Genomic DNA, 16,049 nt, shown 5'->3' with positions numbered 1-16,049 from the left:
GTGAAACCATATGATAATTGACTTATTTCACTCAGCATAATCTCTTCCAGTCCTGTCCATGTTGATACAAAAGTTGGGTATTCATCCTCTCTAATGGCTGTGTAATATTCCATGTATATATGGAACACATCTTTTTTTTTTTAATTTCTTTTCAGTGTAACAGAATTCATTGTTTATGCACCACACCCAGTGCTCTATGCAATACGCGCCCTCCCTAATACCCAACAGCAGGCTCCCGCAACCTCCCACCCCCCGCCCCTACAAAACCCTCAGATTGTTTTTCAGAGTCTATAGTCTCTCATAGTTCATCTCCCCCTCCAATTACCTTCAACTCCCTTCTCCTCTCCATATCCCCATGTCCTCCGTGTTATTTGTTATGCTCCACAAATAAGTGAAACGATATGATAACTGACTCTCTCTGCTTGACTTATTTCACTTAGCATAATCTATTCCTGTACCATCCATGTTGATACAAAAGTTGGGTATTCATCCTTTCTGATGGAGGCATAATACTCCATAGTGGGGGGAAAAAACAAACACACATCTTCCTTATCCATTTGTCCATTGAAGGGCATCTTGGTTCTTTCCACAGTTTGGCGACCGTGGCCACTGCTGCTATAAAGATTGGGGTACAGATGGCCCTTCTTCTCACTACATCTGTATCTTTGGGGTAAATACCCAGTAGTGCAATTGCAGGGTTATAGGGAAGCTCTATTCTTAATTTCTTAAGGAATCTCCACAATGTTCTCCAAATTAGCTGCATCAACTTGCATTCCCACCAACAGTGTAAGAGGGTTCCCCTTTCTCCACATCCCCTCCAACACACGTTGTTTCCTGTTTTGCTAAATTTGGCCATTCTAACCGGTATAAGGTGGTATCTCAATGTGGTTTTCATATGAATCTCCCTGATGGATAGTGATGATGAAAATTTTTTCATGTGTCTGATAGCCGTTTGTATGTCTTCAATGGAGAAGTGTGTGTTCATGTCTTCTGCCTATTTTGACATGATTATCTGTTTTGTGTGTGTTGAGTTTGAGCAGTTCTTTATAGATCCTGCATATCAGCCTTTTGTCTACACTGTCATTTGCAAATATCTTCTCCAATTCCGTGGGTTGCCTCTTTGTTTTCTTGACTGTTTCCTTTGCTGTGCAGAAGCTTTTGATCTTGATGAAGTCCCAAAAGTTCATTTTCGCTTTTGTTTCCTTTGCCTTTGGAGACATATCTTGAAAAAAGTTGCTGTGGCTGATATCGAAGAGGTTACTGAGGACTCCTGTCTCACATTGAGGTCTTTTATCCATTTCGAGTTTATCTTTGTGTACGGTGTAAGAGAATGGTCCAGTTTCATTCTTCTACATATAGCTGTCCAATTTTCCCAGCACCATTTATTGAAGAGACTTTTTTCCACTGTTTATTTTTTCCTGTTTTGTCGAAGATTATTTGACCATAGAGTTGAGGGTCCATATCTGGGCTCTCCACTCTGTTCCACTGGTCTATGTGTCTGTTTTTATGCCAGTACCACGCTGTCTTGGTGATCACAGCTTTGTAGTAAAGCTTGAAATCGGGTAACGTGATGCCACCAGTTTTGTTTTTGTTTTTCAACATTTCCTTAGCAATTCGGGGTCTCTTCTGATTCCATACAAATTTTAGGATTATTTGCTCCAGCTCTTTGAAAAATACCGGTGGAATTTTGATCAGAATGGCATTAAAAGTATAGATTGCTCTAGGCAGTATAGATATTTTAACAATGTTTATTCTTCCGATCCAAGAACATGGAATGGTCTTCCATCTTTTTGTGTCTTCTTCAATTTCTTTCATGAGTGTTCTGTAGTTCCTAGAGTATAGATCCTTTACTTCTTTGGTTAGGTTTATTCCCAGGTATCTTATGGTTCTTGGTGCAATGGTAAATGGAATCTATTCTCTCATTTCCCTTTGTGTGTTTTCGTTAGTGCACAAGAAAGCCACTGACTTCTGTACATTGACTTTGTATCCTGCCAAGTTACTGAATTGCTCTAAGAGTTCTAGTATTTTGGGGGCGGAATCTTTTGGGTTTTCCATGCAAAGTATCATGTCATCTGCGAAGAGAAAGTGTTTGACTTCTTCATTGCCAATTTGGATACCTTTTATTTCTCTTTGTTGTCTGATTGCTGTTGCTAGGACTTCTAATACTATGTTGAAAAAGAGTGGTGAGAGTGGGCATCCTTGTTGTGTTCCTGATATCAACGGGAAGGCTGCAAGCTTTTTCCCATTGAAGATGATATTTGCTGTGGGTTTTTCATCGATAGATTTTATAAAGTTCAGGAATGTTCCCACTATCCCTATACTTTGAAGCGTTTTAATCAGGAATGGATGCTGGATTTTGTCAAATGCCTTTTCTGAATCAACAGAGAGGACCATGTGGTTCTTCTCTCTTCTCTTATCGATTTGTTCTATCACATTGATTGATTTGCGAATGTTGAACCAACGTTGCAACCCAGGGATGAATCCCACCTGGTCATGGTGGATAATCTTTCTAATGTGCTGTTGGATCCTACTTCCTAGGATCTTGTTGAGAATCTTAGTATCCATATTCATCAGTGATACTGGTCTGAAATTCTCCTTTTTGGTGGGGTCTTTGCGTGGTTTAGGGATGAAGGTAATGCTGGCTTCACAAAAAGAGTCTGGGAGTTTTCCTTCTGTTTCAATTTTTTGAAACAGCTTCAGGAGAATAGGTGTTATTTCTTCTTTGAAATTTGGTAGAATTCCCCAGGGAATCCATCAGGTCCTGGGCTCTTGTTCTTTGGGAGGTTTTTGATCATTGCTTCAATCTTGTTATTAGATATCAGTCTATTCAGGTTGTCAATTTCTTGCTGGTTCAAGTTTGGGAGGTTATAGTTTTCCAGGAATGCATCCATTTCATCTAGGTTGCTTAACTTATTGGCATATAACTGTTGATAATAATTTCTGATGATTGCTTCTACTTCCTTGGTGTTAGTTGTGATCTCTCCCTTTTCATTCATAATTTTATTAATTTGGGCCTTCTCTTCTTTCTTTTGGATGAGTTTGGCCAATCGTTTATCTATCTTATTGATTTTTTTAAAAACCAGCTTCCAGTTTCATTGATGCATCCTACTGTAACTCTAATTTCTATTTCATTGATCTTTGCTCTAATCTTGATTATTTCCCTTCTTGTGTGTGGAGTTGTCTTCATTTGTTGTTGATTCTCCAGTTCTTTAAGGTGTAGAGACAGCTGGTGTATTCTGGATTTTTCAATTTTTTGGAGGGAGGCTTGGATGGCTATGTATTTCCCCCTTAGGACTGCCTTTGCTGTATCCCATAGGTTTTGGGCCAAAGTGTCTTCATTCTCATTGGTTTCCATGAATTGGGGGCGCCTGGGTGGCTCAGTGGGTTAAAGCCTCTGCCTTCGGTTTCCATGAATTGTTTAAGTTCTTCTTTGATCTCCTGGTTGATCCAAACATTTTTAAGCAAGGTGGTCTTTAGCTTCCAGGTGTTTGAGTTCCTTCCAAACTTTTCCTTGTGATTGAGCTCCAGTTTCAAAGCATTGTCATCTGAGAATATGCCGGGAATAATCTCAATCTCTTGGCAATTGGTTGAACCCTGATTTGTGACACAATAAGTGGTCTATTCTGGAAAAGGTTCCATGTGCACTTAAGAAGAATGAGTATTCTGTTGTTTTAGGGTGGAATGTTCTGTATATATCTATGAGGTCCAACTGGTCCAATGTGTCATTCAATGCTCTTGTTCCTTTACTGACTTTCTGCTTGGATGATCCGTCTATTACTGAGAGAGGCGTATTAATATCTCCTACAATAATGTCTTCACATCAATATGACTCTTTATCTTGATTAACAGTTTTCTTATGTAATTGGCTGCTCCCATATTGGGGGCATAAATATTTACAATTGTTAGATCTTCTTGGTGGATAGTCCCTTTAAGAATTATGTAGTGTCATGGGAATGCAAGTTAGTGCAGCCACTTTGGAGAACAGTGTGGAGATTCCTCAAGAAATTAAGAATAGAGCTTCCCTATGACACTGCAATTGCACTGCTGGGCATTTACCCCAAAGATACAGATGTAGTGAAAAGAAGGGCCATCTGTACCCCAATGTTTACTGCAGCAATGGCTACGGTCGCCAAACTGTGGAAAGAACCAAGATGCCCTTCAACGGATGAATGGATAAGGAAGATGTGGTCCATATACACAATGGAGTATTATGCCTCCATCAGAAAGGATGAATACCCAACTTTTGTAGCAACATGGATGGGACTGGAAGAAATTATGCTGAGCGAAATAAGTCAAGCAGAGAGAGTCAAGTATCATATGGTCTCACTTATTTGTGGAGCATAACAAATAACATGGAGGACATGGGGAGATGGAGAGGAGAGGGAGTTGAGGGAAACTGGAAGGGGAGATGAACCATGAGAGACTATGGACTCTGAAAAACAACCAGAGGGTTTTGAAGGGGCGTGGGAGTGGGAGGTTGAGGAACAAGGTGGTGGGTAATAGGGCACGTACTGCATGGAGCACTGGGTGTGATGCCAAAACAATGAACACTGTTATGCTGTAAATAAACAAAAAAAAAAAAATTATGTAGTGTCAAAAAAAAAAAAAAAAAGAATTATGTAGTGTCCTTATCTCTGACTACCGTCTTTAGTTTAAAATCTAATTTATCTGATATGAGAATCGCTACCCCGGCCTTCTTTTGAGGCCCATTGGCATGAAAGATGCTTCTCCATCCCTTCACTTTCAGTCTGAGTGTATCCTTAGGTTCAAAATGGGTCTCTGGTAGACAACATATGGATGGGTCCTGTTGTTTTATCCAATATGCAACCCTGTGTCATTTTGTGGGCACATTTAGGTCATTCACATTGAGAGTGATTATTGAGAGAGACGTTTTTATTGACATCATGTTACCTGTGAAGTCTTTCTTTCTGTAGATTGTTTCCATATTTCTGTTCAATGATATTCTTTGGATTTCCTCTTTTATAGAACCCCCCTTAATATTTCCTGCAGTGTCGGCTTGGTGGTCACATACTCTTTTAAACCTTGCAGGTCTTGGAATCTCTTTATCTCTCCATCCATTTTGAATGTCAGTCTGGCTGGATAAAGTATTCTTGGCTGCATGTTCTTCTCATTTAGTGCCCTGAATGTCTTGCCACCCCTTTCTGGCTTGCCAGGTTTCTGTGGACAGGACTGACATTATTCTGATGGGCTTTCCTCTGTACGTAAGGAACTTCTCTGTCCTAGCTGCTTTCAAGAGCTCCTGTCTACAATTATGATTCATCATTCTCACTATCAGGTGTCTTGAGGGCTTTCTAGATTCTATAATCTTGGTGGGAAACCATTCTGCCTCTAGTACATGAACGCTGGTTCCATTCGCGAGACTGGGAAAATTTTCATAGAGAATTTGTGCAACTATATCTTCTAGTCTTTTTTCTTTCTCCTCCCCCTCAGGGATTCTAATAATTCTGACGATGGAACATTTCATGGCGTCATTTAGTTCCCTAATTCTGTTCTCATGGCTTCTAAGCTGTTTGTTCCAGGCTTCCTCCTGATCCTTTTTCTCTTGTTTGTCCTGCAAATCACTAATTCTGTCTTCTGTCTCAGTTACCCTAGCTTTTAGAGAATTTAGATTAGATTAGATGGGAACTCACTGAGAACATTGTGAACATCATCCCTGGTAGCTTTCACTTCTGCCCTAATCAATTCCATTTTGTCATCCATGGCTTTCTCCAGCCTAGCTATTGCCTGGATAATTGTTAGCCTGAATTCCCTTTCCGACATATTGTATATGTCCATAGCCATTAACTCTGTTACAGAAGGCCCACCGTCTGAAATTTTCTTCTGTTGGGCATTCCTCTTCCTAGTCGTTTTGGTGAGAGATGGCTGAATGGATGTAGCTGAATGTATCAACCGTGGTGCAGGCAAGGTGCACCCTGGAATGCTTCTGAGCAATCAAGAGTCCCCACCCAAAAGAAAAAAAAGAAAGGAAAAAAAAGAGAGAGAGGAAAAAAAAGAAAGATAAAATAAAAGGCCCAGCCCAAATGGGCCCCAAGGTAAGATTTATGAAGTATACAAACAAAAACAGACAAACAAAAAGACTGATAAAAGTATATGACAAGGGGTGCCTGGGTGGCTCAGTGGGTTAAAGCCTCCGCCTTCAGCTCAGGTTGTGATCTCAGGATCCTGGGATCGAGCCCCATATCAGGCTCTCTGCTCAACAATAGATTCATTAATCAAGAGCCAAATCTCAATTACCACATTAACCACACCTGAGATTCTGCTAGACACTCCAATGGGATCAAGACAGCAACATAGTTTTGGAGTTAGAAGAAATGTGAATTCTGATTCTGACATTTGCTTGAAATGTAATCTTGGAAAGTAGGCTTGTTCAAATCCAAAACAGAATTTAAATCATTATTCTGACTGATCACTCCACAAATTTGTTCTTGTTCACTTTCACAACATTTTTCCTGTTTTAAAAACTTGTTTGCTCCCTCAGATTCTGCTTTTATTTTTTAACATCTTAATTTTATTTTATTTTTTCAGTGTTTCAAGAGTCATTGTTTATGCACCACACCCAGTGCTCCATGCAATACATGGCCTCCTTAATACCCACCACCAGGCTCACCCAGTCCCCACCCTCAACCCCTCCAAAACCCTCAGTTTGTTTCTCAGAGTCCACAGTCTCTCATGCTTCCCCTCCGATTTACCCCACTTCACATTTCTTCTCATCCCCCCCTCCGATTTACCCCACGTCACTTTTCCTTTTCTTCTCTTAATGCCCTCCATGTTATTCCTTACGCTCCACAAGTAAGTGAAACCATATGATCATTACCATCTGCATGGTTTCTTACATTTCAGAATATTTCCTTATTCAAAATACATAATTATTTCAAAATTATAACATGGAAGATTACAAAGTACTTTCTGTATACTATCATATTAAAATTGATGGAAGAAAAATGAACATACACTGTATACTTGCTAAGTTTGGAATTACCTGGAAAAAATAGGTCAGAGCCTCAGGTAAGTACAGTTCTCCACAGATAAAAAGAAGGCTAGTATTCACTGTTTTTTTTTTTTTTTAATAACAGAATGAAGATTTCTTCTGTATCTATTTTATCACCTAGTTTGAAGGGTGGCACTAGCATGCCCCTCCTTGACAATCATCTCCATACAGACAACTTAGAAGAAGAGAAGCTGAGGGGGTGCTGGGTGGCTCAGTCAGTTAAGTGTCTGACTCCTGATTTCACCTCAGGTCATGATCTCAGGGTCATGTTAAGCGCCATATTAGGAGTCTGCTTGTCCCTCCTCCGTCACCCCACCCCTCCCAACTCACACAAATATGCACTCATGATCTCTTTCTTTAAAATAAATAAATTTTTTAAATCTTTAAAAGAAAAAAAGAATGGAAACTAAGAACAAACAATGACTTCAAATTTCTCTAAAACTAAAGTGCGACATGTCATTGTTTCTGGTTATTTAGAAAAATCACGAAGGCTCATAAGAAGGTAAAGAGTACTATGAAGGAACCACAAAATTTAAAACCTAATGACAGAAAACAGAACATGCAAAAGGCTCTTTAAGTGTTATCATAATAAAAATACATGTAATAATTTAGTAATAATTCATATAACAGCTCCCCTCCATTATATTCAAGTTCTCCAAAAACTAGATTTAAAAGGCATTATTCAAGCTCATTTTGCTACTTTTAAAAACTCAAAGGATCACAACAATGCTGAAAAGATAATCCACTTCTCCCCCTATCTATTCTCCATCAGTCGCCAACATCTATCACTCACTCACTTTGGTTTGCCAAATGTTTAAATAAACATAATGTATCCTTTTTGGTAATACATGGAAAATAAATATAAACAATAAGGATAAGTCTGTGTAAGGTCTACATAAAACTGCCCACTGGACACTTGTATATATTTCGTCTCCTCCTTCTAGCTATCTCATTAAAATGAAAATAAAAGGATTTTTTCTTTTTTTTTCCTTCAATTTTTATTTAAATTCCAGAGGAGAGTACGCTTATCTTGAAAGGCCCTAGGGGTGCCTTTTTGGCTCAATGGTTATGTTTCTTACTCTTGGTTTTGGCTCAGGTCATGATCTCAGGGTTTTGAGATGGAGCCCTGCATCAGGTTCCAAGCTCAGAGTAGAGTGGGCTAAGATTCTTTCTCCCCTTGCTCCCTCCTCCTCTGAGCACCCCCCACCCTGCTTGCACAAACACTGTCTCTCTCATTCTCTCTTTCAAATAAATAAATAAAATCTTTTTAAAAAGCCCTTTTTAAAGATTTTATTTATTTATTTGAGAGAGAGAGAGAGAGTGCCCACAAGAGAGAAAGAATAAACAGGGTAGAGGGACAATCAGGCTCCCTGCTGAACAGTGTATGACCTGAGCTGAAGGCAGATGCTTAACTGACTGAGCCACCCAGGTGCCCTAAAAAATTTTTTTACATGCTTGAACAGTCGATTCTGTAAAAACATATATCCAAATGACCAATAAAGGTCATTTGGTCACATAAGGAAGCAAGAAAATACAAATTAAAATCATAAAATGGCTAAAAATTTTTAAGACTAACAAAAACACGTGGCAAGGATGTGGTACAACAGGTATTAACAGTGTAAAGTGGAATTTAATGACTTACTTTAAGAGCTCATAATTCTTCTCATTTAACCTCACAGCATTTTCTCTCCAAAATTTCTCAGATTTGTGCACAGGACTCCACTCCAATCTTCCAGATTTAAGTTCTGAACTGTATTCATCAAATGAGCTAAAAAAAATTTTAAAGAATTCAAAGTTCTTTTCTGCCCACGGACGCCACCGAGTAAACATCGTTGAAGTCTCCCCTCCCACCGCCGTCATGTCTAAGTCAGAGCTCCCAAAGAGCTGCGGAAGCTCTTCATCGGAGGTCTGAGCTTTGAAACAACCGATGAGAGTCTGAGGAGCCATTTTGAGCAATGGGGAACACTTACGGACTGTGTGGTAATGACAGATCCAAACACCAAGCGCTCCAGAGGCTTTGGGTTTGTCACATATGCCACTGTGGAGGAGGTGGATGCAGCCATGAATGCAAGGCCACACAAGGTGGATGGAAGAGTTGTGGAACCAAAGGGGGCTGTCTCAAGAGAAGATTCTCAAAGACCTGGTGCCCACTTAACTGTGAAAAAGATTTTTTTGGTGGCATTAAAGAAGACACTGAAGAACATCATCTAAGAGATTATTTCGAACAGTATGGGAAAATCGAAGTGATTGAGATCATGACTGACCGAGGCAGTGGCAAAAAGAGGGGTTTTGCTTTTGTAACATTTGATGACCATGATTCTGTAGACAAGATTGTCATTCAAAAATACCATACTGTGAATGGCCACAACTGTGAAGTAAGGAAAGCGCTCTCTAAGCAAGAGATGGCTAGTGCTTCATCCAGCCAAAGAGGTCGAAGTGGTTCTGGAAACTTTGGTGGTGGTCGTGGAGGTGGTTTTGGTGGGAATGACAACTTTGGTCGCGGAGGAAACTTCAGTGGTCGAGGTGGCTCTGGTGGCAGTTGAGGTGGTGGTGGATATGGTGGCAGTGGGGATGGCTATAACGGATTTGGTAATGATGGAAGCAACTTTGGAGGTGGCGGAAGCTATAATGATTTTGGCAATTACAACAATCAGTCCTCAAATTTTGAACCCATGAAAGGAGGCAATTTTGGAGGCAGAAGCTCTGGCCCTTATGGTGGTGGAGGCCAATACTTCACCAAACCACGAAACCAAGGTGGCTATGGTGGTTCCAGCAGCAGCAGTAGCTACAGCAGTGGCAGAAGGTTTTAATTACTGCCAGGAAACAAAGCTTAGCAGGAGAGGAGAGCCAGAGAAGTGACAGGGAAGCTACAGGTTACAACAGATTTGTGAACTCAGCCAAGCACAGTGGTGGCAGGGCCTAGCTGCTACAAAGAAGACATGTTTTAGACAATACTCATGTGTATGGGCAAAAAAAACTCGAGGACTGTATTTGTGACTAATTGTATAACAGGTTATTTTAGTTTCTGTTCTGTGGAGAGTGTAAAGCAGTCCAACAAAGGGTTTTAATGTAGATTTTTTTTTGCACCCACGCTGTTGATTGCTAAATGTAATAGTCTGATCATGACGCTGAATAAATGTGTCTTTTTAAAAAAAAAAAAAAAAAGAATTCAAAGTTTAGGAGAATCTAAGAGTTACTCGAAACTTAAACAAAATAAAACATTTTTACCATGTCAGTAGGATAAAAAAAATCTTCACTGATGATTTAACTGCAAAGACTGACAAACCTTTGTACATTAACAAACTACCACTAAACAGTTTTAACAGCCTGTATAATCTTTAATAAATCATATGAAATTTACTCAAGGTCCTAATGTCCAATACTCCAGTCAATTTGAATGCTCATCATGAGATATTAAAAGGAGCACCTGCTTTCAAATCTTTATCCTAATAAATAAATGTATACCAGCAAAGTATCTGATAATCTAGCATGCCACTTAAAATACTGTATCTGCCAGCCCACTAGATACATTAGTGGAAATTTATATAAAAGTATGTTACCTAAATATAAAATAAAATAGCACTTTCTAATACTACAAATGTCATAAACCATACACCACACTATACAAATAAAAATACACATATGAATATAATATTGCATAATGTGATTACATACACCACAGAGGTAATTCACTAAATTAACACATTACCGATTAATTAAAAACAAAACCCATGTGTATATAGCAAACTACAATGCAATTTAATTCAAAAATCATTCACTATGTATCAAGCAACTTAACTATTCAAAATTTTATAATATAAAAAATGTTTAATGTTGTTAGCCAGTTAACAGTGACAGGACAAGCTTGAATATCTTTTCAAGTGAAAACTTAAAAAAGATTAGCCATTTCAATACTGATTGTTAATTTGTAATAACCAGGATTTTACTGATCAAGTTGAAGAGTGTCTTGTTGAATAAAGTAGTAATTTACTTTAATGTAAAGCCAGTCAGTGTAAGAAGTAAGCTAATATCATTTAACATTAATATCCTAAACCTATAACAGCAAACCAGAGACAAAGCTCTTTCACCTGCTCCCATCACCCTACTGGCATTAATGTAAATACCAGTATTTTTCAAATTATCAAATTCAACATGAAAAATCAGTAAGTATTAATAATCGGCTAACACTGATTAAATAATTTAGGAAGCTAAGTATCACTAATATTCTTTATTTTTAGAAGAGATCTTAAATCATTATTATAGGAGAACTGATAATAAATTTTTTAAATGAACTTATAAAATATAATTTATAAAAATTGCAAGTCTACCGCTGGCCGGACTACTTTATTTCAATCAATTTATTCATATTTAAAATTGTAGACAGACAAAAAAATCATTTGCTTCTCTCCACAAAACTCCATTACAAATCACTGATGTGAGTGATACACCCCTCTCCATAAAATCATTTGGGCCTTGGGATTACAAACTGCATTGAATTATCTGGTAAATTTACATTTCTGGAACACATACTATACTGAAGGCATTTGCTAGACACTTGAAAACTCACAACAAATCCTACAAGGTTAGAATTTTTATTGCTATTTTACCAAAGGAAAATGGACACTTTATAAAGTCAAGAAGCTTGTGAAGGCTACACATGAAGAAAGTAGCCAAACAATTCAAACTTGGTTCAGCCTCGCTCCCAAACCCAAATCACCTACAAAAAAAGATCTACTTCTAGATAGTAATTCCCGGGGCGCCTGGGTGGCTCAGTGGGTTAGGCCGCTGCTTACGGCCCAGGTCATGATCTCAGGGTCCTGGGATCGAGTCCCGCATCGGGCTCTCTGCTCGGCAGGGAGCCTGCTTTCCCCTCTCTCTCTGCCTGCCTCTCTGTCTACTTGTGATCTCTCTGTCAAATAAATGGGTAAAATCTTTAAAAAAAAAAAAAAATAGATAGTAATTCCCTTCTAAAGATGTATCGATAGTTTAAAAACAAAGAATACATAGGTTTATGGGAAAGACCACCAATACATTATGAAATAAAAAGGAACAAGGTCCAGAAGAATATACAGAACTCCATTTATATGTGTGTTTATCATGCTGGAGGGGCAGGGCCAGGTTTTTTTTGGAAGTAAACAAAGGAAATGAGGCTGGGGACAACTATGTGGAAGAGACATGAAGTCCCTTCTGAACTACACAAGGATTCTTTTTTTTTCTTATTGTATTGTACATCATTTGCATAATTTTTAATATAAAAAATAAATAGAGGAACCTGGGTAGCTCAGTTGTTTAGATGTCCAACTCTTGATTTCCACACAGGTCATGATCTCAGGGTCTTGAGATCAAGCATCATACTGGGCTCATGCTGGGAATGGAGCCTGCTTGAGGTTCTTCCTCTCCCTCTCCATTTGCCCCTCCTACCCAACCACTCCCACAACTGCCCCCACACACACAAACACAAACACATTGTGTGCCCTCTCTCTCTCTAAAAAATAAAAAATAAATGATACCAATAGGAACTTACAAAAGCAGGAAAAAAAAATACTCATTTCATTTATGGCCAAACATCCTCCACAAATTAATAACCAGTACTGCTTAAAAAGATTCTAAACCAGGGGGAGATTCTTAAGGGGTTCTAGGGTGACACCAAAATCCTGTGGGAGTACAACCAGTCAGATTTCAGGTAAGAGAATGGTCAGAATTTCCCCAAAAGAGCAGAGATAATACATAGCTATAATTAACTGCTACCATATAGTGATGAGCCAGTCTGCTGTGAGTTTTTGTCCCTCATATCCAGCAATCTTTAACAGAAGACACAATGTTTTAGTGAAATCTTTTGAGTTTATGGTTAGTAACAAATTTAGACTTTCTTAAAATACTAGGAAAGTAAAACAAGGCCCAATATATCCAGCCTGCAAGAATTTTTTTAAAAATTACATACCTAAGATCTTGGACACTCTCACCAAGTTTTTCCAAAAGAAATTTTATATCTTCACTGATATCTTCATCATCATACTTCTGCTGTTCCAAGTTCTCCAACTGTTTCAGAACTTTGCACTGAATCATAGCCAGAGCATATTCTTGGCGAGTTTCTCTTTCAGTCGATTTTTCCAAAAAGTTCTGAGTTAGACAAAGACATGAAAAACTGTGTAATTTCTTATATGTGATAGTCTCCAGCCTCTGAACTTTCTCTTGCACCTTCTCTCCTCCTTTATTCTCAAGTTAACTATCACCTTTACGCAATGACCATATCACAGATCCTTATTTCTTTGCTGTACACTTGTCCCGTAACAGAATCGAACTTCTAATTCCTTGCTTACTTCCCGGCTTAACTAAACATTTTAAATTACTGACCCAGACAAGTCTCAAAACACTGAACATGTTTACAATTAAATCCATCAAAGCCTTTCTCACAGCCCGTTCCTGAGCTCCTGAGAATTCCCAGTGAACTCTCCCTTTGTTCATTAGGTACCTAGAGTACTCAGGATACTAAGAGAGTTTCTTCAAGTATCTCTATTAGAGGTTCTCAGTCAGTCACTCTTTTTTCCCTTCCAATCAACCTAAAAGGCACAAAGGGCAGTAATAAAAATAAATAAATAAATAAAAATAAAAAGCCTCTCTTGCTTGAACAATTATCAGAAGAGTTTTGTGACATCCTAGAAAATCCCCTAGTTTTCTTCTGTGATTTTGCTATTTATTAAGCACTTACAAAAAGAGCAAAAGAATCCTAAATACACTTGACCCAAAACAACATGGGTTTGTCTTGTGCAGGCCCACTTATATGAGGATGTTTTCAATAATTACAGTACAGTACTGGAAATGTATTTTCTCTTCCTCATGATTTTCTTAACACTTTCTTCTTTCTAGTTTACTTTATTGTAAGAACAGTAATATAACAAATATAATACACAAAATATGTATACTTGGCCATTTATTTTATTGGTAAGGCTTCCAGTCAACAGTAGGCTATTCATTATTAAGTTTTGGGGGGAGTCTAAAGTTATATACGAATTTTTAACACCACAGGGGGTCAGCACTCTTACCTCTACATTGTATAACTGTATTTATACAAATAAACTGTTCATTAAATTGACCAGTATTTCTAAGTGAAGACCATGCTCAGGCTTAGGGACAAAAACAAGCTCTGAAGAAAGCTACTTTCACCAAGATGGTAAAGAAGACCTGTCAAATGCCTCCCCTCAACCCCACCAAAAAAATCCTATAATAACAATTTCAAGTCAACAATACCAAAATATGAAATTTTTTAAATTTATTTTTGTAGGCAAATTATATTCCTAATAATTATACTAAATAAACACAGAAGGAGATTTAACTTAGCATATGGAAATTAGTGAAGTCAATCCTTACCAAATTCCAATGACATTTTTCATAGAAGTAGAAAAAACAATCCTAAAATTTGTGTGGAATCATAAAAGACCCTGAATAGCCAAAGCACTCTTGAGAAAGAACAATGAAGCTGGAAGCATGACACTTCCTGATTTAACTAAACTACAAAGCTATATTGATCAGAACAGTATAACAGTAGCATAAAATAGACACACAGACTAGATGAATAGAATAGAGAATCCAAATAAAAAACCCCACATATAAAGTCAGCTAATATTTGACATGGGAGTCAAGAATACTCAATGTGGGGGGCGCCTGGGTGGCTCAGTGGGTTAAAGCCTCTGCCTTCAGCTCAGGTCATGATCCAAGGGTCCTGGGATCGAGTCCGGCATCGGGCTCTCTGCTCAGCAGGGAGCCTGCTTCCTCCTCTCTCTCTGCCTGCCTCTCTGCCTCCTTGTGATCTCTGTCTGTCAAATAAATAAATAAAATCTTTAAAAAAAAAAAAAAGAATACTCAATGTGGAAAGGATAGTCTTTGCAACAGCATTAGGAACACTGGATAACAACATGCAAAAAAATGAAAATGGAGCCCTAACTCATACTACTCACAAAAATTAACTCAAAATGGATTTAAAGACTTAACCATAAGATCTGAAGCTATCAAATTCCTAAAAGAATACATAAGGGGAAAGCTCCCTGACCTTGGTCTTGTCAGCAGTCTTTTATATATGACACTAAAGCACAGACAACAAAAGCAAAAATCAACAAGTAGGTAACATCAAACGAAAAAGGTCTGCACAGTCTCCTAGATTCACTACATTTAAGAGATTCTGCACAGGAAAAAAAAAAAATGAAAAGGTATCCTATAGGATGGGAGAAAATATTTGCAAAATATGTATCTGACAAGAGATTAATATATGAAAACTCCTACAACTCAATAACAACAACAAAATTTTTAAATGGGCAGAGTATCTGAACAGACATTTTTTCAAAGAAGGCATACAAATGACCAACCGGTACATAAGAATATCACCAGTCATCTGAGAAATACAAATCAAAACCACAATGAAATATCACTTCACAGGGTGGCCTGGATGGCTCAGTCATTAAGTGTCTGTTTTCCACTCAGGTCCTGATCCCAGGGTCCTGGGATGGAGCCCTGCACCAGGCTCCCGCTCAGCAGGAAACCTGCTTCACCCTCTCCCATAACCCCTGCTTCTGTTCCCTCTCTCACTGTGTCTCTCTCTGTCAAATACATAAATAAAATCTTTAAAAAAAAAAAAAAAAGGAAGAAATGCCACATCACATATGTTAGGATGGCTATCATCAAAAAAACAAAAGACAACAGGTGTTGTCAATGTTATGGAGAAAAGTGCATACTTGTGCACTGTTGATGAGAATATAAACTGGTACAGCCACTGTGGAATACAACATGCAGGTGCCTCAAAAAATTAAAAACAGAACTACCATATGCTCCAGCCATTCTACTCCTAGATATTTATCCAAAAAAAAGTGAAAACAGAGTATATCTGTATTATTATCTGCAGAGATTATCTGCATTCCCATGTTTATTTCACCATTATTCACAATTGCCAAGATTTGGGAATAATCTAACTGTCCATGGAAGGATGAGTGGATAAAGAAAATGGGGTATATGAGTGTGTATATATATACACAAAAGCAATATTATCCAG

The 16,049-nt window shown here is 38.2% G+C and overlaps 1 protein-coding gene across 2 annotated transcripts in view; it reads right to left on the bottom strand.

The window, feature by feature from the left end:
* The window catches only part of ATP6V1H (ATPase H+ transporting V1 subunit H), a 144,597-nt gene that overhangs the window by 69,549 nt on the left and 58,999 nt on the right, over positions 1-16,049 (bottom strand). For both annotated transcript variants that reach the window (XM_046026704.1, XM_046026715.1), the window contains 2 exons: positions 12,951-13,129; positions 8,652-8,777 (listed from right to left, as the gene is read on the bottom strand). In XM_046026704.1, the coding sequence (XP_045882660.1) occupies positions 8,652-8,777; positions 12,951-13,129 (305 nt within the window). The remainder of the gene's footprint in view (positions 1-8,651; positions 8,778-12,950; positions 13,130-16,049) is intronic.

Source organism: Meles meles, chromosome 1, assembly GCF_922984935.1.
Source record: "Meles meles chromosome 1, mMelMel3.1 paternal haplotype, whole genome shotgun sequence".
Classification (NCBI taxonomy): domain Eukaryota; kingdom Metazoa; phylum Chordata; class Mammalia; order Carnivora; family Mustelidae; genus Meles; species Meles meles.
This window is presented reverse-complemented; position numbering and strand designations above follow the sequence as displayed.